Source organism: Ostrea edulis, chromosome 6, assembly GCF_947568905.1.
Source record: "Ostrea edulis chromosome 6, xbOstEdul1.1, whole genome shotgun sequence".
NCBI lineage: Eukaryota > Metazoa > Mollusca > Bivalvia > Ostreida > Ostreidae > Ostrea > Ostrea edulis.
The window spans coordinates 57417106-57440491 of record NC_079169.1 but is presented as its reverse complement, the minus strand read 5'-3'; the positions used below and the strand labels follow the sequence as shown (position 1 = coordinate 57440491).

The following is a 23386-nucleotide window of genomic DNA, read 5'->3' as shown; positions in this document are numbered from 1 at the left end:
TAAACTGAAGCATGATTTTGAAAACCTAGATCGTTTGATTGGGAATTTGGGGGTATGAGTAGGGTTACAAATGTGGATTGAAATCTAAGTTCGTTTACAATACAGTTGTAATAATGAGTCTTACAAAGACAATGTTGTTATAAGTTTTAAGTCAGCTGGAACCAAAACATATCCCTCATGTACATTTCTAACCTTTCCAATTCTTTTATCACTAAACACAGAAGGATAGATATTACACATTTTTGTTTTGATGTGTCTAATACGTGGTTTTAATTTTCATTGTATACCTTTTATCCATTCTGACAAGGTATCAATTTCTTCTTTCTTTTTTTCATATTTAGCCCATCGTCTGGCATAGTCTTCGACAGAATTCATAATAGAGATGAAGTTCTGTCCCCAATTGAAAGACCGGGATTCTCTGAATTTAGGATTTTTTTTTAAGTAAGAGATCTCAGGGCCTCATTTTCAAATGTATCACCAGTAATGGCATATCCAGCTGGACTATAGTTGAAAGAAGACGAACAAGAATACGTAGGTGGATTAAGTAAAAGATGGTCTATATCTAAGCATTGTAAAATTTGTTTGTAATTAAAAGGTTTAGATGCAATAGTAGAAGTATATTTGTAGGAAATACTGGGTGTAGACTTGAAATATGCTGGAATACTCAAAAGACTCAAATATTTATGGCAAAGGGTGTTACTTACGTTGACGGCATCTATTCCTTTGTTCGTAAATTTAAGTTTAAGGAAGTGACTGCATGATTTGGAAGGATTACCATCCATAACCCGCAATGTTTTAAATACAAAATGTAGCCTGTGGTGGTCAACATCCATAATCATAGAGTTAAGTCTATATTCTGGTGCTGAAAATCCAGTAAGGACTAGCTTTGGCTTCTTCAAATAATGTGTTCAAAACTTTAAATGGAACAGAGCAAAGTTTTATGCAAATATGATGTGGAACTTATAATTGCCTGTTGATGTTAAGTAAAAGTGAATCAAGTGCAACACTTATCTCATTGATTATTTACTTGATTGAAGTTTGAAGTCCCTGTGATACCAGTCATCTACTTCATTTTGGCATGTATTAATTAAAAAGACTCCCGTTATAAATCTCGTCCGACACTTATGTTTTGAATACGCGTTTGGCGAAAAATTAGCTACTTGGATTTGTCATGTTTATCCTTAATTCTCAGTCATGACTTGTCCGGGAGAAAATGTCACACCCATGACCTCTTCATTGACGAATGGACCTCTGCCCTAACATCATGTCAAGAACAGAACAGGAAAAGATATTGTTTATGCATGGATAAGTACATTGTAGATACATACATGTGTTTCTTGCTGTAGTTAGTTTGCAAAGCATTATGAATAGATCATGTTAAGATGATTTTTGTAGTATGCTATATAAGTAGATCAACACATTACCCTCTTCTTTTGATTTAGTTTGGAAGAACCATTTGTACTTATTACACATTTGAATTTAATAAGTATGTTTTATTGAAATACCCGAGACTGGAAACATGTGAAAATGGATGAACACCTAGTAAGTATTGATTTCCTCGTGAAAGATACATGCATTAATGTTAAAAGTTGTGAAAATAACGTGTTTGTTAAGTAAATCCTGCCATATTTGAGTCGAAACGTCGGTCGAAGCGTGAACCGTCACCGGTTCCGGCATTTACACGTTTTCCAGATTCAAAACATGAAGGTGTGCGAAGATAAGTGGATGTACATGTAGGCTATTCCTGTCCACTTCTCTAAAGAGAATAAGCATTCAGGGCCGTAGCTATCAGTAAGGGTTCCTCTTCGTCTTTCGCGACCAAGGGGTTTAAAGTTCCATACGAAAGCCCCCGACTCTCACTTCTAAATGGCACGATATTGGCGAAGAAGCGATCTGTACGGCTAAGGTACGTGCGGGGATTCAACCTACGACATCCTAGTCTCTTCACTTACAACTGGTAACATATCAAATAAGTGAAACAAACAAACCCAAAATCTATTCATCCACTTGGTTTCATTTCAAACTCTTTAAATTTTCTTTAGTACATGATTCTATATTTAATATTTGAAAATGTCATTACAGGGAAGACAGCAAAAAATTACTGCAATTTGTACGCCATCCTAATAAAACCAAATTGCACCGCTCATTTGGAACTACCTGTATATAATGTTTATTTAGGTTTGCATACTCCAGGTGGAGTTAGGCTTTACAATGTGAAGATATGATCCCGAGAAGATTTGCTCAAGCTAGGCAAAACAAAAATTGTAAAATGAAGCCACAGTGACCTACTTTTGGGTAACGACACGCACAGATGCATAACATGACTGCGTTTTGAATGTCCTTCGCTTTCCATGAATATTCTAATTGCTGTATAAACTTTAATGTTATTAATCCTCTCTGAATGAATAAAAATTTAATGAGTAAATTGCTTAGCTTGACAGCAATCAGGTTCGATTTCCATACCTTTACTTCACAAGTATTAACTCGTTAGTTCAGTACTTCTTTCTGTACAAAAAATGATTCAACGTTAGGTAAAGTTGTTACCAAACAGGGGCATACAAAATGGTGTACAGCACGAAGATAGGAGACAATGCATTGAAGATAATTCCTTATGTCACAACCTTAGTTAATTGATATTTGTTATGATTAACTGTTCTAAACTTGTCGATCACTTCCCGTAGCAAAGGAATACGCACAATTCTTCACTGCTTACTACAGTTTTATTTGTTACAAGCTTCAAAAAAGATGTTTCGCATCTCGACGGTGCAGGTTTTGCTCTTTACTGTACATTATGAAAATAAGTTTTAATAGGGAATCTAATTAGTTAAAATGTTTTGGTGTGCTGTATGCTAAAGCTTTCTCCGAAAAAGGACAGCTTTTACAAACAATCCCAAATCATTGCAAAATGATAGCTATGTATGTTTAAATCATCTTTCATTGAGAAATAGTAATCTGGATGAAGTATTTATAATGTAAGGTAGAGCATTTTGATGTAAGATATTTAAAGAAGAGAGCTTTTGAGTAATTTGCATTCTAGAAGTCGTATTTGTCCGGAATAATTTCTTCGTTTTCTTGAACATTGCAATATTGTTTTGAGGCAAGTAGAGAGATTCAAATTACATTTTACGCAAGTATGGTTTAAGATTAATGCGTAATTGACATAATTTACTGCATTGAGTTAACATCGTCGTGTAACGAGATTATGTAATCATATTTGGTCTAAAATTTAGTGTTTTCTTTGGATTCAAGATTTGCAAGACGGAACTTAATACGGGATATATTTTCGATCTTAGTATGAGTGTTTTATTCTTCGAACCAGGAAATCCATCGCTGACCATGTCAAGAAACAGTGATGAAGTAAATCCAGCACGAATATGAATCTCACTGACACCAACAAAAAACATTAACAAACATCACCCAACATAACATTTGTTGTGTTTCTCTACTCTATCTAACTTATTTGATACGGTACCAGTAAAATATTCAGGAAGTGCTCCTCCTAAGAGAGCCATTTTATGACATTGGCAAGATGTGCGATCTTAGATTGCACAATGTAATCTTGTTCAAGACCTTTATGAACTGAGGCAATACTTTATGCCGTGTGTGATACTCACCCCAGTGATCGGTTATAACCTTTAGGCACAAAACATACGTGAGCAGTGTGACGTAGATCTATGGCTGCGGAATTTAATAGCTGATGAAGGTCATTTATAAATCACGTGAGCAGTGTGACGTAGATCTATGGCTGCAGAATTTAATAGCTGATGAAGGTCATTTATAAATCACGTGAGCAGTGTGACGTAGATCTATGTCTGCAGAATTTAATAGCTGATGAAGGTCATTTATAAAAGGTGATGGCATTCCGCTTGCAAATGAAAATGCTCTATTTTTATGAAGTCAATGAGTAGGTTTTGAATTATGGGGTCAAGTTTTAGAAATTTAACCATTTACATTATGTATCTGTTTTGATTAAACAGTGTAAAAACGAAAACTAGGGACTGGTTCACGATTTTTGAAAAAAAAAATTTCATTTTTGATGTTAAACATTAAAAATATAACTGAATTAATGTTGGCAGCCAAACTTTTGACCATCTGAACGCACGAATAAAAGCAATATTTTAGCCTTAAATCTGTATTATGTAAACCAAAACTCAAGTCTTTTCATGTATACAAACACACTAGTGAAATGTTAATTTTGTAATATAAAGCATCTTAGTTTTGCATACTCACAAATTTGTACTTTTAGATGACACATCTTACCCAAAGAATGCTTGAAATGTGAAAGATATAATAAACTTAGATCGATATCGATTTCTTTTGAAAATTTCGTAAACAATAACATACCGCAATCTTTGTTTACAAAACAAATAATAAACTCTCTAAAATCAGCTTCTGTGATAATGTATAACCATAATTTTTATGTGAAATTTTTTAAACACACATTTGACAATAGATTTTGATCATTAAAAGTGAAAAACAAAATTTTGGGGGAAATCGTGAATCAATCCCTATATCTAAACCTCTTCCAATTCTTTCTAAAAGCACGTTAACTTGGTAATATTTAATGAATGGGAGAAATCAAACCCGTCGTATAGAATACAGTGTAGGCGTTTTTAAATACCATAATACTATTGAACCACATCATGATCGAGACTTTGTTATATATGTATTAGGTTTTACATCCAGTTTACCGAATAATAAAGCGACAATTTATCACCTGTTCTAGGATTCCACCTGTTCAGTCTATATCTGACTGGATGACTGTCCTAACCGCTTACTGGCTAATCGTCCCAACCGCTTAGTCTACTGACTAAAGCACTAAGCTCTCAGTATTTTACTGTTTTTGACTACTGTAACCGTTTTGATGACAAAATGTCTTACTCCTCAGTCTTATTGTTTATGGCTAACCGTTCTAATGCTAAGTACTCAGTCTTATTGTTTCTGACCAACCGTTCTAATGACAAAATGTCCCAACTCTTCAGTTTTATTGTTTCTAGCTAACCGTTCTAATGACTACTCCACTAACTTCTCAGTTTTATTGTTTCTAACTAACCGTTCTAATGACTTCTCCACTAACTGATTAGTTTTATTGTTTCTGACTAACCGTTCTAAAGACTAACTCCACCAACTCCCCAGTTTTATTGTTTCTAACTAACCGTTCTAATGATTTCTCCACTAACTGCTCAGTTTTATTGTTTTTAACTAACCGTTCTAATGACTTCTCCACTAACTGCTCAGTTTTATTGTTTCTAACTAAACGTTCTAATGACTTCTCCACTAACTGCTCAGTTTCATTTTTCTAACTAACCGTTCTAATGACTTCTCCACTAACTGCTCAGTTTTATTGTTTCGAACTAACCGTTCTAATGACTTCTCCACCAACTGCTCAGTTTTATTTTTTCGAACTAACCGTTCTAATGACTAACTCCACTAACTGTTCAGTTTTATTGTTTCTAACTAACCGTTCTAATGACTAACTATACTAACTACTCAGTCTTGCTCTTTCTAACTAATCGATCTATTGACTAACTCCACCAACTGCTCAGTTTTATTGTTTCTAGCTATCCGTTCTAATGACTAACTATACTAACTACTCAGCCTTGCTCTTTCTAACTAATCGATCTATTGACTAACTCCACCAACTGCTCAGTTTTATTGTTTCTAGCTAACCGTTCTAATGACTTCTCCACTAACTGCTCAGTTTTATTGTTTCTAACTAACCGATCTAATGACTAACTCCACTAACTGCTCAGTTTTATTATTTCTAACTAACCCTTCTAATGACTTCTCCTCTAACTGCTCAGTTTTATTGTTTCTAACTAACTGTTCTAATGACTAACTCCACCAACTGCTTAGTTTTATTTTTCTAACTAACCGTTCTAATGACTTTTCCACTAACTGCTCAGTTTTATTATTTCTAACTAACCGTTCTAATGACTTTTCCACTAACTGCTTAGTTTTATTTTTTTAACTAACTGTTCTAATGACTAACTCCACCAACTGCTCGGTTTAATTGTTTCTAGCTAACCGTTCTAATGACTTCTCCACTAACTTCTCAGTTTTATTGTTTCTAACTAACCGTTCTAATGACTTCTCCACTAACTGCTCAGTTTTATTGTTTCTAACTAACCGTTCTAATGACTTCTCCACTAACTGCTCAGTTTTATTTTTCTAACCAACTCTTCTAATGACTAACTCCACCAACTTTTCAGTTTTATTGTTTCTAACTAACCGTTCTAATGACGAACTCCACCAACTGCTCAGTTTTATTTTTCTAACTAACCGTTCTAATGACTTCTCCACTAACTGCTCAGTTTTATTGTTTCTAACTAACCGTTCTAATGACGAACTCCACCAACTGCTCAGTTTTATTTTTCTAACCAACTCTTCTAATGACTAACTCCACCAACTTCTCAGTTTTATTGTTTCTAGCTAACCGTTCTAATGACTAACTCTATTAACTTTTAAGTTTTATTGTTTCTAACTAACCGTTCTAATGACTAACTCCACTAACTGATCAGTTTTATTTTTCTAACTAACCGTTCTAATGACTTCTCCACTAACTGCTCAGTTTTATTGTTTCTAACTAACCGTTCTAATGACTTCTCCACTAACTGCTCAGTTTTATTGTTTTTAACTAACCGTTCTAATGACTTCTCCACTAACTCCTCAGTTTTGTTGTTTCTAACTAACCGTTCTAATGACTTCTCCACTAACTGCTCAGTTTTATTGTTTCTAACTAACCGTTCTAATGACTTCTCCACTAACTTCTCAGTTTTGTTGTTTCTAACTAACCGTTCTAATGACTTCTCCACTACCTGCTATGTTTTATTGTTTCTAACTAACCGTTCTAATGACTTCTCCACTAACTGCCCAGTTTTATTGTTTCTAACTAACCGTTCTAATGACTTCTCCACTAACTGCTCAGTTTTATTGTTTCTAACTAACCCTTCTAATGACTAACTGTACTAACTACTCAGTCTTGCTCTTTCTAACTAACCGATCTAATGACCTATTGAACTATACCCCCAGTCTTGCTTTTTCTGACTGACCATTTTACTATCTAACGAGCTAACCACCCACTCTTTTCAGTATCTGACCAACCGTTTTACTGACTTTATGTACTAACTGCTCAACCTACTGAAAAACTCTACTAACCGCCTAGTGGTTTAAGGTGTCGCACTAATCGCTCTAATTGACATGTCCTTTTTTGTGGCAGACCAGACACTGTACTAACCGTTCTCTCTATAACTAATGACTATCCTTTATTGTCGACTGTGTTCAGCCTGCTACTGATGTACTCAAGCGAACAAGAGCAGACAACTGCCATGTTACGTGAAAGAACGATATAACTTTATACAAACTGAATGAAAGGGTCGATATGCATACAGTTGCATATAGATGTAATCAACAGCATGCATAATTCTTTTCATTGTGAACGATCCATTATTCTGTTCACTTGATGAAAATTAAAGCTGTTTAATATAAACATTTATTGTATAACTTTGTTCAACATTTTTCTCACACATATGTACACAATGGTAAATAACAAAAAATGGTCACAGAATTCGGACTTACATGTACATGTTGCATGGGTAAATGAATGAAATCATATGTCTCGTGTACACAGTTACAGCACGTACAGCTGTATAGATGTTACAATGAATGAAATCATATGTCTCGTGTACACAGTTACAGCAGGTGCGTACAGCTGTATAGATGTTACAATGAATGAAATCATATGTCTCGTGTACACAGTTACAGCACGTACAGCTGTATAGATGTTACAATGTAATTAGTCTATCATGAAAATATAATTAAATCGATACATGCACTTTGTTAACGAGTATTTAATGTCCACTTCTGGACATGAGTGATTATTACATCAACAGGTCAATGTGAAATATTATGCTAACTATGAAATGGAATTTTAGATCCCACTAGAAACTTTACACCAATGATTCAGTTTTCAAATCTGCTAACTCTACGATGCAATTTCAGAATGTGTTAAATTATAATGAATTAAATCAAGTATACAGCGCAGGTTTTGTCTCGTGTCAATATTGCCACATCTGTTATGCAAATAAAATACTATATTGCTTAGTCTGTTAGTGAAAGAAGTCTGTTAGTGAAAGAAATATACCCGACCCTATATATATATATATATATATATATATATATATATCCCTAAATCTGTATATTCCTTATTTTAGAAGTGCCCATACGTCTACAATTTTGGAAGCAGACGAAGTGTTATTGTGAACAGACGTGACGTCACAATTGAGTATATCATTAAGAGTAGTTCCCAGGCTTTTGCAGCGTGGGTTTTTATGGTTCGGTAAAAGCCCGGGTACCCTCTGTAGAATCTATCAAATATGTAAATGATAAGTAATACTAATGCATCTAATAAAATATATGAGAACCAAACACGCTACAAACAGCTGTATGAAAAGTGATATATATGAAGTATATAATATACACATTTCTGTCTCCCAATTATCTAAATTAAATTCAATAACATACTCTCTACTTTCATAAAACATCTGATTTTAGACATCAACGTTTAGACAATTTCAAAGCAAAAAAAGTAGATACATACTCAGATAATGTTGATTACTGCACAAGCATTAACAATGTCTCGCCTAAATACGCCATGATAAGACCATGCATGTACATCAATCCGTGCATTTTTCAACTGATTTACATACAAGCTTTCAAAGTAGTCGGGGGGGGGGGGGGGGGGGTTGCAGAGGAAAAAAGACCTGATAAAACCTGCATGTAGTTCAAAGAGGCAAACAATACAGCGTATCAAGCTTCTGGGTTATATTTTTCAGAGGGTTAAGGCATTGAAGCTTAGAAATGAATATCGATATTTCATATGAAACTGACAGATAAATGAATCGACTCTTCTGTAGGCATTTTTGATAAATAATTGTTCAGCTAACCATGGACCATCACAGATTCTATGAAAGTCGAAATAGTTCTCCGCTTTTCGTTATGTCTTGTGACAGTCCAATTTCAAAATTCTAAGGAAGGTTTTCTTAAATTGTTGATTGGCTAGCGCATAACAGAATGGATTGATTGGGCTGTTGAGGTAACATAACCAATAAGTAAACTGGTACAATTTCATGTTCACACAGTTCCAACCGTCATCGCAAACTCCAATGATTAACACCATTATATGATAAGGAGTCCAGCACAAAATGTACGCTCCAAGAATAAATGTAATTGTTCTCAAAGCTTTTCTGGCCCTGTTTTCCGATCTAGAATTCACCTTCTGGCGGGTTCGCTTACTTCGTTTTCGCCTTTCGCGCATAGTTTGCACTAGATTATGAAGAGGACTCATCAAACTGGGCTTTTCTTTATTAGCATCGTTATCACTGTTTCCTTCCATTTCATGGTTTATGTCAAGTGAATGCAACGCTGAAGTTCCATTGGATGGATTTTTAGTGGATTTGCCCTCCTCAGTGTTCGCATGATTAGGATCCCCCTCGGCATTTGTAGATATAGTGTTGCTTGATCCCTCCGTATTTGGAATGGGTAAATAGCGCCCTTCCCTTCGTTTCCAAACGGGCGAACATCGTTCATCTGTGGTTGCATCAAACGATATGCTTCCATCAGGATATATCTTCAGATTTTCGTTCGACGTGAGATTTTTCAGGCTGTCTTCCTCAATATATTTACATCCTTGCAATAAATCATTCTCAAGCAATTTATCGGTTTGCTTTGATACCTTTTCGTATGTCTCTGGGATCACTTCATCATATGATGGAGGGGCTTCTTCTATTAAAGCTTTTGTGGCGTTTATGTCCTCGTTCCCATCTGTTTCGGTTTCAGAGCCAGAAGTACCGGTGATAGTAAATGCTATTTTGGAAACATGATTAAATGACATTCCAAGCATTCCTTTTAAAGATGGCCGATATGTTGTGTCTGTTTGAACTGCACTGTTAACAAAGCACGTTTGTTCGTCATCATCAACATCGGGGTTTTTGAAATGCGTCGTCGACAATCCACAAGCACCCTGGCTACTGTTATTTTCTTCATCAGATTCAAATACAGGTGAACTTGAACGGTCCTCCTCTGGAGCTTTCGTAAAGCTCGTGGACTCGTCTGCTCTCATTGATCTCCCGTTATTATTTTCAGTCCCAAGGGTATTACTTCCTGTTGTTGATGTAATACGGATAGATTTAGATGCGCCCTTGTTTTTCGATAGTTCCATGGCTGTGGTCATCTTTTTGTGCTTGGCTTCAGCTTTCCTCTGCAGTGTGAGAGCAACGTAGTAGATCGCACCATAAAGTCCTATCATCACGACAAGTGTCGTCCAGTAGTAACCAATTGTTAACAGAAAGGTGAACAAAGGATCACTCATAAATTGTACTTCACACTGATCCGGTTGCACGGTTCTCTCACCAACAAAATATTGCCATCCAACGATGGACGTGAAGAAGATCAAAGTTGGAAAAATCCATGTCAATGATATCATAATAATCACCTTTTTCTCTGTCCGCCATGTCCGATATTTGGCTGGAATTTTGACAGAAAAAAATCGGTCCACCGTAATAAAGAAGACAGTGTATTGAGAGGCAAGACATACGGTCCAATCCAATGATAACCACAAGTCACATACTAACTCACCGAGAGGCCAGTATCCTAGAAGCAGATACAAGGTAAAACATGGCATAGAAAAGGTTCCGATAAGCAAGTCAGAGACAGCCAGGGAAGCAATAAAATAATTCGTAGGTTGACGGATCGTCCGCTCCAAGGCAAATGAAAGCAGTACAAGGATATTTCCAGCAACCGTTATCAACACAATGAAAGCCACCAGAACCCCCAGTAAAATTGTCAACCACAAGGAGTGGGGTGGGCTGTACGGGGCAGCGACCGTGACATTGGTATTTGTGCAATTGTCGCATAGAGTGGTGTTCACGTCCACAAGCCATGTGGAAACAGCAGGGGCGGAGGTTGTGGTCAATTGTCCGGCCATCGTGATTTACAATAAACCAATAGGATAGGCTTACACTCTTGAAAGATTATTCCAATGTCATGATTTCGTCACTTCAGCGCCTTCTTCCACCGGCGAATGATATATACACATTTTTTATTGAGTGAAAACAAGCCGAAGTGCCGTTGAGTTCAACTGGTCATCGTCTGTTCATCTGTAAAATGTAAAGTAGAATTTTTCCATTAAAGGACACATCGCATGTTTTTAAACTTTTTAATTTTTTCAGCAAAATTAATTCATTTCATGCCTAAAACTACTTTACATGTGTTTCAAATGAAACAGTTTGCCTAGTTTTCGAGTTTGAAAGCGATGAAATTCAAATCTTGCGATATGCATATTTTCTTCGATATTTTACGCGCCATTATCTGTGACGTCATATGCGACCTCGAGCGAGAATATTTGAAAACAGTTGATAGCCATTTCATAAACAGATTAGATTTAATTGACAAACAAACAATTATCACATTAACAGCTTGTAAATAACACTGCATTAGGGTGTTTTGTGCCGTTTAAGGGTGTACTTGCTGTCAGTAGAGAGGATTTGGACTGTGTTTTTTCCAATTTTCGAAGGAAGGTATGAGGGACAAGACGTGAATATTTTTTGTCGGCACAACGACTTTGCCATAAAACCCCCCAGTAGAATTTGTCCCTGTACTTTTTCAAACAAGCACTTGGACAAAGACGTAGATAAACTGCGAGAAAATGGTTCTATCGAAGCTACGCACTGTTACATATAGGCCTACGGCATATGCTTTCCGTTCTCATGGTTCTGCTCTCGAATTCAATACACACTCGCACCAACTGACCTTCACCTTGTAACAACATATAGGCAGAACTTTGCGAGCTGTGTCTACCAACTGGTAGTTTTAATTGAACATTCAATTATAAATAATAAAATATAATATTTCCCGACTTTGAATTGAATTATAATGCTTTCATGTTTTTTAAGGAACGCGTACGTGTTTACAACAACAGCACGCCGCGCTCCCACTTCCTAAGTAACAACGTTGTTGATAACAAAAAAATAATGATTAGGCCTAATAAAATTGTTGTAATAAAATAATTGAAAAGTATTGTGATTTTCACAATAATTTTGATCATCATTATTATTTTTTTCCTTTTTCGAAATGCACCCGTGACAGTAGGCCTATATAGTTGTCAATGATACATAATCGTATCATAATTTAGGCCTATCTAACTTCTCCAAAAATAAATTTAATAATAATTGCACTGTTTATTTTAGAAAAGCAACAACGCTAATTACAGTTGTTTACAGAAATAGCATTGCCAAATTATGTTTAGACAGTGATCCCATGTAAACATTATTTACTCGCAAATTTATGCAGATTTCATACTCGCTTTTCTCGCTACATTTGGGTTCGCTATTTGTATGCACTGGTGCCTAAAAGATATGACTCGGGGAATTTGTCGACATCGAAATAAATGTTATCCATGGTAAATAAATTAGGCCCCTAAAACCCGAGTTTTTAAAAATATCTAACACTACTTTTACAACAAGTTGATCGACGAAGGTCGCATATGACGTCACTGTACCACGTGACTACCTATCTAATTAAGTAGGATTTTTGAAATCGGGGCTTAGATTTAAGTCCGTATTGTGGCTAATTATCGCAATACTTCAGCGAACGAACTATTACAATTAATTTCTATAAGCAAAAGGAAGACAAAATACATATAATTCTGTATACTTTGAAAACACGAGATGTGTCCTTTAATAGCTTAGAGAGACACAAGACATTCTATACTGTAATTATTATATGGGATCAATATTGAGACCATTGATCAATCGGTTATAAGCATCATTTCTATATCGTGGAATGAAAAAAATGGACGCTAGTGTGCAAACGTAGATATCGAAAAGAAAAATGCGATCTATAAGTCAAATAGTGTAAGCTAAGGGGAAAAGTGTACAATTAAATGCTGTCAACCTTTCTCCTCAGGCAGACGCAGAAACTCTTTCGCCATAGCTCTCTCTCTCTCCTCTCTCTCTTTCTGAATATATATATATTATATATATATATATGTATATATATATATATATATATATATAAAGCACATAAATAGCAATGAACTCTTAAATGAACATAACTGCCCTAAGTGGAGAAATACTAGTATTTAATATAAAGCACAGAAAATTTCACTTTATTTGGATACCCACTTCCGCCCCTACCCGGGGTTGAACTCACGACCTGCGGAACCAAATCTCCTAGCAACATGTAACCAGCGCGCTAGACCGTTCGACCATCTAGGCAAGTCTGGCGTGTTGGTTACATGCTGCTAGGAGATTTGGTTCCGCAGGACGTGATTTCAACCCCGGGTAGGGGCGGAAGTGGGTATCCAAATAAAGTGAAATTTTCTGTGCTATATATATATATATGATAGTTTGTGAAAGTTATCAATTATCTTGGGGTAATGGAAACTACAGCATCTTAGTCGTACCTGCATGAATTGTTGAAGACAATTTATACCGACATTTCCGCTATTATCCTTATTTGTTATAAACATGAACTGTTGGCATTGATGTGTGACTTGTTGCATTGTAACATGCGAGTCATAGACTTAGTAGGTACAAAATGTCTTCATGCATGATGTCGTTCTACATAAGGGAAAGATAAAAACTACTAAATGTGTGTGCATTTGTTTGTGATGTGACCACGAGACGATGGATATGTATCACAAGAGTGACAGTATATGCCGCAATTAATTAAAGTCAAATTATTTATTTTTGTGCATGGAAAGGTGAAGATAGTAAACAGTGATTAATCTCATAATTCCCATACAGAATACAAAAGCAAGAGGAGGGAAAACACGGACCCCTGGACACACCAGATGTGAGATCAGGTGCCTAGGAGGAGTAAGCAACACCTGTCGACCGGTCGAAACCGCCGTCTCAATCGGTTATAAAGTTTAAAGTATCTAACCTATATTGGAACCAAATTATTGTTCACCATGATACACTTGAGAATTTTTAACTGATATTCTGATTCAATATTGCTGAATGGGGCGGTCCTTCGGATGAGACCGCAAAACACCCCCCACCCCCCCGGGGGGGGGGGGGGTGTCGCGGTGTGTGTGACACAATGGGAATCCCTCCCTGGTCAAAAGCAGTAAGCGCCAAACACAGGCCTAAATTGTGCAGCCCTTCACCGGCAATGGTGACGTCTCCATATGAGTGAAACATTCGCGAGTGGGATGTTAAACAATATGAAATCAATCAATCAATCTTGTTCATTTCAGTTTGCATTGATGTCAATGCTTATTTATAATTCGTCCTGAATAAAAGTGTGAAAAGGGTGAATCTGAATAAAAGTCAACAGCAGATACTTTGCGCTAATTTTACGAAGAAAAGTATAGGTCACCGTGCGAGATTAGTTTGTATATGCTAATTTTCTCAATCTCTACACCGGTCGTGGTTGCTGAATGGTTAGAACATTCGCTTTGCAACCGGAAGATCGCAAGCTCGAGTCTCGGTCGCAGAGTGGCCATGTTATATAAACCGAATATGTAAAATTAGGTACATATAGTAATTGCACCTTCACTACACGCACGACATTTAGATGTCAGGGTTGTGGTTCTTTGGCATGAGACTTTCAAACATCAAGGCCCTGTGTAACGACAGACGTTGATCGATGAAGAACCCCCACGCCTACTGCCCTGAGCGACATGCACAAGTCTGTGACACGCCATCCGTAGCTGGTAATGTTTCAATATGACTAAAAGTTATAGAAGGGACGTAGTCTTATTTATAAACGGGTGAGAAAAATCAAAAGAAAATTGAAGCTTACTAAATTTTGTACATACTTATCGAAATTTACAGCTTTAAATATTTTTACTTCATGTCAGGTTCTAATTCGTCGTCCTATTTTACATATAGGCGTATTACCACGAGACTGTGCCACAAAGAATCCCATTGTACGCGTAGGCTGGGTATTTGTGTAATAGTAATACTTTTTAAATGAAATAACAGAAAAGTTGATAATTATGACACAAAATTACGTTTTAGTCCATAGTCTTTCACCTCTGGGTTCACTAAATGTTACCGCTAACATTTCACGATAAAGTTTGCTATTATGAACAGTTATTCCTTGTTATATATTGCAATTCGAAATGTCCACTTATGATTTTAATAAGAATAGACTTTACGTCTCAAGCACGTGTGTGTGTGTGTGTTCACAGCACTAATATGATTGTGCAAATGGGCAACAGCATGTGGGAATTGTCACCGAAAACAAAATACATCTAGGAGAGATCATATGTGTTGAAGCAATCTAGAAAAAAAAAATCAATTACAATTTCACAAAGGAAGAACATAACAGTCCCTAAGGATCCGTAATTAAATGTTGAATCACCACTATTCATTGATGTCTGAAGTCTTTTATCTTATCTCAGTGAGAAAATTCTTTAACCGATTATTCATTTTATTACCTACAGATTGCAATCAAAAATCATTCGAGAGAAAGCCCAAACTTTTACAGGGTAGGTCAGGGTTACATTTTCGTAACCCATCAGATCTAACATGTAATTCTTAAATCGATCGTATTCGTTAGAGGGGTTAATCTTATAAATTATTAAAGATATAGGGCTCGGAAATACTTTAACCATACTGGAAGAACAATCGATAACCGAGGACACGAAAACAAGATTTATTTGAAAATATAGCGTTTAGTGGTACAATGCAAAGATTTCTCCAGGAAAAAGAAATGATACATAAAATTTCAAAACAGTTTCATGCAACTGTCGTTTTTAAATGTACCAGGTACTAGAAGCCACCAGTCCTGATACAGTTTTTCCAAACTATGAATTTTCGTTCAATATTTATGAGAAATTATGATAATGAGAGAAAGAGTGAGGGGTTGTCTGGCTGAACAAACAGCTGCACATCATAGTCTGGTGAATATTTTATACCCTCATCCAAAACTATCTGACTTTGTATTTTCCTTAAATATTCATGGCGGATACACGAAAGTAGAGAATACGGATCAATCCTTTGGGAAAGTTTATAATTACTGCCAATGGAGGGTCCAATCAAAGAGAATTATAACTTTAAAAGTACAAAGAAATAATCGAAATGAATGAAGTCCTTTTCACTACTAGTTGGCGTGCTAAGAAACTCTTAAAAAGCTAGAAATGGAACAGTGACTACAACACCGGCCTCGTAAGCAGGGATTTACACGCCTGAATATTGCACATCTCTGTTTTTCTGAAGATTTTAATGACGACCATAAATGCCATTCGCAAGTTCTGTTTCGCTTCCCAAGTCCCAACAAATTTAAGAACTTAATCAAGTTTCTGAGGATGAAAAATTCAGACAACATGCATTATTAAACGCTCGACGTTTACATGTGAGAGAGCTTGGTTCAATAAGTATTCTTATTAAATATATATGAACTGAATGCACCTTTTTTATAAGGATGTTTCGACATAACACTTGTAAAATGTTTTAAAGACAGAGAATAAACTGCATTAGTGAAAATCGACAATATTGTAGTATACCTTTAGGACGTGTATCTGCGTGCGTCTTTCCCTCTGACACCACAGTACATGTAAACTGTATTTTCAATCTATTGAACATGTTTAATCACTATAAGGTGTAATTTTTTCGAAGCGTGCATTTTACGAATTTCTAAATATCTCTGGGTTTTGTCAGCTGGAATTTCCTCAGTAACAAATGTTTAAGCTTATCGGTATGGTCATTTTCTTGATCCTATCAACTGCTGTTCGAAGTTAAAAGATAATGATATTATGTTAGTTGAACTCCACAGAAGGGAAATGACGTCACAATTATGTTTTCAATGCTGTTTGCCATATGCTCGTCACTGATGGTTACATTTTTTTTTATACTTCAAACTTGTGCTAGGCACAATAAATCTAAAAGTTTGTAGGAATTTTTACCTATTCTTTAAAATCATCTCCTTATCAAGCAATAAATTTTCCAATCATGCAGTGCACTCAATATGTAATGGAAATCAATAATTTGATCGGTAAGAGTATATCGACTGTCTTGTTAATCGTTATCATACTGGAGGTGGGGTTGGTTGAGGTGTGTGTGTTTTTTTGGTTGTTTTTTTTTTTTTTTTTTTTTTTTGTCTTTTGAAAATTCGATTTTTAGGAAAGTCATTATCACCATTTCCAGATTGTTGTTTTTAAAGGAAAATCCTTTGTGACAGGTGTATTTATATTCTTGGTCATTAAATAAAAATCACATTCGACACCCCGCAGCCGTATGAAAGAAATCGATGGCAGAACAGAGAGAGCTTTGACAGAAAAGCAGTGATTTAAGGCTATCCCTTGCATACTGTATTTTTTCAGATCATGAATTATTTCCCTACAATCGTCAGAAAATTTTATCAATTCTGTTCTTAGGGTCGTCGCTTTTAATTCCGATGAATGCGAGATATAATCTTAATGAGTCCGGTTAATATCGTTTTCCTGTAAATATGTTGATGTGGCGATCCGGAGGATGTGTATTAGTGCGTATAGGTCAATGTAAATGCTGTACAGAGTGACAATTGATAAAATCACAAAAAAATATCACAAAGCCTTGAATATACACGAATATACTCGAGTAGTTACTTCATCAGGAGTATAATGAATGTTAAAAGACACTGTGTATATATATATATATATATATATATATATATATACACACAAGTCTCTGATACATTGATTAATTAGGGGTAAAACTTTGATATATCAAATTTTAATTGACTATGGTAAAAACTCTCATACACTGATTTACTACAGTAAACAATGATTCACCATGCATTGGGAAAACTTTGATGCGTTGATGGGTACGAGCAAATGCGTAATTTCCGGATTAATATGCATTTTTACACGCCGGTCTGATATGTGATATGTGTAATATTTATTTATGAACTCTAGTAAATTGCTAAAATATTCTGAAGATGAATGTAAATTAAGGTTCTGAAAAAATTATAGTGCAGTTTAATAACGGTATATATTTTACATCCAATCACCAATGCGAGACAACACTTTCTAAGATGACGAATTATATTTAGTCTGAAAAGTCGTCCGCCTCCCACTAGCAGACTCAAATTGGGGAGAGTTTTGACTGCTGATATTGATAAGAAGAATCAAATCATCACTTATATTAATCTTGCACATGATAAGAACTCATCACTCTTCTTTGAAGTTTAAGTAAATTACGAAATATTAACCGATAACATTATATCACATGGTTATATTTCACAAAGGACCTACAAGACGTCGCGTTTGAAGTTCTGATGTTCTACAGATAACTCTAACAAGCTTCTTCATTATAAAAATTAAAACCAGCCTACTGTCTTATTAATATTTCAAACCCTCCTGTAACATCAAAGCCATCCTTGTCAATACAAACATGCATTATCTTTTACATAAACCTGCACATGTAAGTTCAAAATTGGCCTCTTATCGATTCTATACAACATCAAAATTATTAGACTGGTTTTATTTCAGCAAGCTAAAGTGCATGACTAACCTTTCAAAATAAACACAAGTCTAACTTGGGGTCATAATGTTTTCCTTCGATTCATTACAATTTATTCCACAACCAAGAGAACATAGCAGATCATAACTGACCAATGCCATGCACAGGAGTATCACCTTGAACCCGTATCACAATCGACACGGCAATGCCACCCACCCTCGCAATCAACGGGTAATAACAGCCGCATTTCCGTATTAGGTACCCCCAACTCTCAAGACATTTCACCCATTGTGGCAGACGACACACCAAACGTCCAAGGGAATTCTGAATCGATCCATTTTTCTACCAATGGTCATATATATTAGGTCTTGACAATCAATTGTCGCTAATGAATTCACTGTTTGTTTAAGTGCAAACTCAATATTTGGGTTTGCAATCGGGGTTTTATCTTTACATTGAAATGTTGACCAAATCCGAGCTCATTTCTGTCTCTAAGTAAATTGTTGGATCGAATCACGCCACGATTGAATGTTCTGTTTCTATCTGTGTTATATGTAATAGATATCGAGTCCCATACTGGTGTACCAATACAGGCAGAATGCACTTAAAAATCTAATTCGACAGATGTTGCTCAATGTCAGTCAATTACGTCCTCTACATTCAGTTATTTATGTATAGATACATACAAACCTTAAGAACAAAATCAAATGAGGATGAGTTGACTAAATGACCCGAAATATTTGTTAGATTTTGAAATTATTTAAAATATTCCAATTATGCATTGTGTCTAAAGCATGTAACATTTTTCCACAGCAACTGTCCATAGAGAGCAATTCCAGAATGCATAATGGTGTAAACAGTTTTTTTCAAATTTCAAACATGGAAGTCAAATTTCCGTTTTGAAACACTCATCAGACACTTTGGATACTTAAAAAGCACCTGAAAAGGCTAAGCGGAAATGAATATTTTTAAAAATATAAAGCACCTCTTTTACCAATGTATAAATGATAGTGTTTTGGACGAATGTTATAGTCAATGTATGAACTCAAGAAGAGTCTAAATGTCTAAATTGGCAATGAAAACATCCACTGCTTTCGCGTAAAGGACAACATTTAAGAAATTGATGCACGAATAGCCCAATAGAAGGGACTGTATTTAATTACACGCTTTCAACAATATTACAATGGCCAACTTTGTGGACAATAAATGTCGAGCTTGGACACAAAGGAAATGAGAATGCACAGACAATGAGGATTTTATTGATTAAAATCTAGTACCTATCTTGGAACCAAAACGCAAAGATTTTTCTGTCAAGTTACATAAAATCAGAGCTCGCCTGTTTCATACGAAAATCCGATCACACCGCCTGTTTACAGCAGAAAGGGGATAAGCTAAGTCATTATCCATTCATCTGCTAAAGGAAACTTGAATGTATATCTGTACCGAAGCATTTACACAATCTCAGTGGCTATTCAATGTTCACCATTTTGTTACCATGATGGGTTAAAATACTTTTTAAGTGATTACTTGCTTTCACCACACTGGAATGTATAAAACAGAAGCCTTCTTGGGGCCCGATAAAATTGAAAAAGAAAAAATAAGGCTTAAAAGGAAGATTAAATCTTTTTATTTCACACATTAGACCAATCCAATATAGTTTCACATAGATTGTCTCTGATATTCATTGTCATCTAAAGTTCATAACACCTATTAAAAATATCGCAATATTTAATTTCATTCAAACTGAGTTAAGATTTTGTGAACGTTCACAGCGGTAAAAGCTATGCGTATGATGTCATCATTTCGGCTCACCATCATTTTCATCGAATTAAAAATACCAACTCAATTACATCGAGATTCTTGCACTAAAAGCACTTAATTAAAAATAAAGAAACAAGACCGTCGATTTGGTGGGCAAATAGAACCCTTATCTTATATAGTACTTTCCATATCTGCCAATAAATGAAAAATTGAAAATTTTACATTAAGAAACACTATGCCAAAACCAATAATCTATACATCAAATAATTAAAATTCGCATTCCACGCCCCATCCATTCCATATTGACAGAGACATTAATTATATTGCAGAAAACCGCATATTTCAACTTAGAATAACATCATGTAATTTTATATGTTGCATACGAGCTCAAATGACAGTCCCAGCGAACATCAGTCTACTTGATATGTCGGGTGTGACGTTTCCAGAAGAAAAAAATCGGTCTAGCAAAACAACTAGCAAAAATACCAAGGTTGTCATACCCGGAAAGCACTCTACGGCTGTCCGACTTCGGAATCTTATATTCTCCCTATAAAATATTTAAAAGACCGACTAGGCGGTAAAAACGACATTTGACAATTATGGAGTAAGCGATCTCTAAAGGACGTTATTTTGCAATTAAATAATTTATGAATGGGAGAGGCAATGATCTCATGAAAATTGTGGAGCCTAAACAAAAATAACTCCAGCATTTTGTTTGGCCTTTTGTTTCTGAAAATGGACTTCAACTTTCCAAATCCTAGAAAGCCAAATGCTTTGGTATACACAACAGATGTAATCTACCAATTTCTGTGCACGCTTAAAAGTATATTTCAACATTAAAACATCATTTGCTATCTGTATTTCAATACTTATAATAAATTATCCTCTGCGAGTAAGTACAAAACCACAATTAGTTTAACTACAAAACTTGGTTACATCAATAAACAGGAAAGGAGCAGAACAATAAATTCGCAAAACGTAAAGAAGAGGGCAAGATTATTACAGTACAACGGTCCAAAATATCAAGATGATGATAGCACTATTAAAACTAGTTCCTAATAGATAAAGTCATGATGAATGATTGCGGGAAAATTCATCGTTTGCTTAGCAGTCCTTACACTGTCATTTTATGTGAAAAGTAGTACTGTTATTCAGACATTCTGAATTACCCTCAATATATTAGGGTCAAATATGGACACAATCGAACCGTGTTCTTTGAATTCCTGGGGAAATGCTACAAACATTAAAGTTTTATGCTTCTCTAAGTTCACACGGTAATCCATGTACTACCTTACAAAATCAAAGACGTCAAAATCGACATCCACTGGAACGCATTGGTCAACATCGAAACATGGGCATCATTACACCTTAATCAAAGATGGTATTCTATCTATCTTGACATAATTCTTGCATATTCAACAATATCTTTTATTTTTAGTAATTGTTTTCCCAGAAATAAAAAACGCTGGGAATTGAGATGTTCATCATTCCGAATAATTTTTACATGTCATTTTAATTTATCATTCCGAATATTGGATATGAATATTTTATATCATACTGTATTTTTCTGTTTATTGTATAATATGCTCAGTACGAATGTGAAATTTGAGGGGGAAATAACTTAATGATATATTCAACATTTTAAAAATTATGACATCATTTGAATTCATTTTTTAAAAAGTATTAGAATACGTTCCTTTATATCCTTTATACTTTTACTAAACACGAATTACCTTTTCAATAAGAATCTGTAAATTCCATATCAATACTCATTTACGGTAAAAACTCCTCTTACCTTTTAATGCAAATTATTTCCATGGAACCATCTTCAAATAATGTAAAACTGGAAATGGGTTTCAGAATGAAACAATCCGAACCAAGCACCACTGCTGTATCTTAGCACATCATTTTAGAATTCAGTAACCAAAATTTAAACATTCAGACAGAACAGAAACTCATGAAAGAAGTGAACCACAGTGTCGCTAAACTAGGCGAAAGCATCGATTGGACAATGCATTGATTAAGTTTGTACTTCACGGATGCTTCACAAGCTAATCAATTGGACGTCACTCACCCTAAAACCGGCGGATCATATTTTAGATTTGACTTTCAATTTGACATTTTTGACCAAAGGCTAACGATTGTTAGAGCTGTATCCAAGGCGTGCCAACATAGGAATCTTCCTTAAGACGCATTTTATTTGGCGAACTCCAGCGATTGATTTTCAGGTCAGAATTAGGTATTGAACGGTTCACACTCGAAAAACATGCAGAAAGCGTCTATCGTTATCTTTCGTGAAGCACATTCTGTAACCGGCCTTCCCAAAGAGAGCGTTTCTTTGAATTTAAGTTTCGATTTAAAGGAAATCTCGACTTTGGGCTCGAAACTGTGATCCGATTCCTGTCATTCTTCACATGGGGATGACAGACACGCCAGTGCATACCAGTCCCCATTCCCAATAATTCAAAGCAGGGCACTGTCAATGATGACAGAAAACCATTTAACAACTATTGAAAATTTTCATCCCGATCTCTGCGGAAAAAAAGGGAATTTTATTTACATCTAGTAAAATTGATGGTCCAAATAGTTAAAATATTTGAGGAAAAAAATTCTAATTTGTTTTAAGCACTCTATCCACTATGTTATATAGCCATGAACTATTTCATGTAATTTGATTGAAGTAACTATGCAAGTGAAAATATAAAAACGGGAGGGTTTCGTCTTTATGTGCCTCTCTGCCCACATGATTATGCTGAAAATTTTCCAAAGTTTATTTATCTCAATGTTTTTTTCTGGGAAATCCTGTCAATTTTATTTACTTTCAAAATTAAAACACTTGGCATTATTGCTGTTGCACTGATATAACAGACATGCCAATAACAATCTTGAATGATGTAAGTCTTTGCTAAAGACGGAACTATAAGGACCATTGCTGTTATTGGTGATGGCATATTACTATCATTTGTGACATATTCTATCAATAACATAATTTCACGGATGTATGTACCAAGATGAGAGGTTTTGACAGTCACATGATGGATTTGTTGATGACATTCCAGAATAGCAAGTCTACAAGCTGGTGCCTTACAATGTGTCATTGTCGCATTCAAACTGCTGGTTGACATATATGATATTGTGATGCAGTCCCTTGAGTACAGTGTATATGAAGATGT

At 35.4% G+C, this 23386-nt stretch overlaps 1 protein-coding gene across 5 annotated transcripts in view; it reads right to left on the bottom strand.

The window, feature by feature from the left end:
- Nucleotides 1–7478: 7478 nt before the first annotated feature.
- The window catches only part of LOC125647567 (muscarinic acetylcholine receptor M1-like), a 45008-nt gene continuing 29100 nt past the window's right edge, over nucleotides 7479–23386 (bottom strand). For 4 of the 5 annotated variants that reach the window (XM_048874283.2, XM_056140193.1, XM_056140192.1 and 1 more), the window contains one exon: nucleotides 7479–11156. In XM_048874283.2, coding sequence (XP_048730240.2) covers nucleotides 8996–10984 — 1989 coding nt within the window. In that variant the 5' untranslated portion in view covers nucleotides 10985–11156 and the 3' untranslated portion in view covers nucleotides 7479–8995. Of the gene's footprint in view, nucleotides 11157–22008; nucleotides 22886–23386 lie in introns of those variants that run through there. The other variant, XM_048874282.2, reaches the window with a different exon arrangement.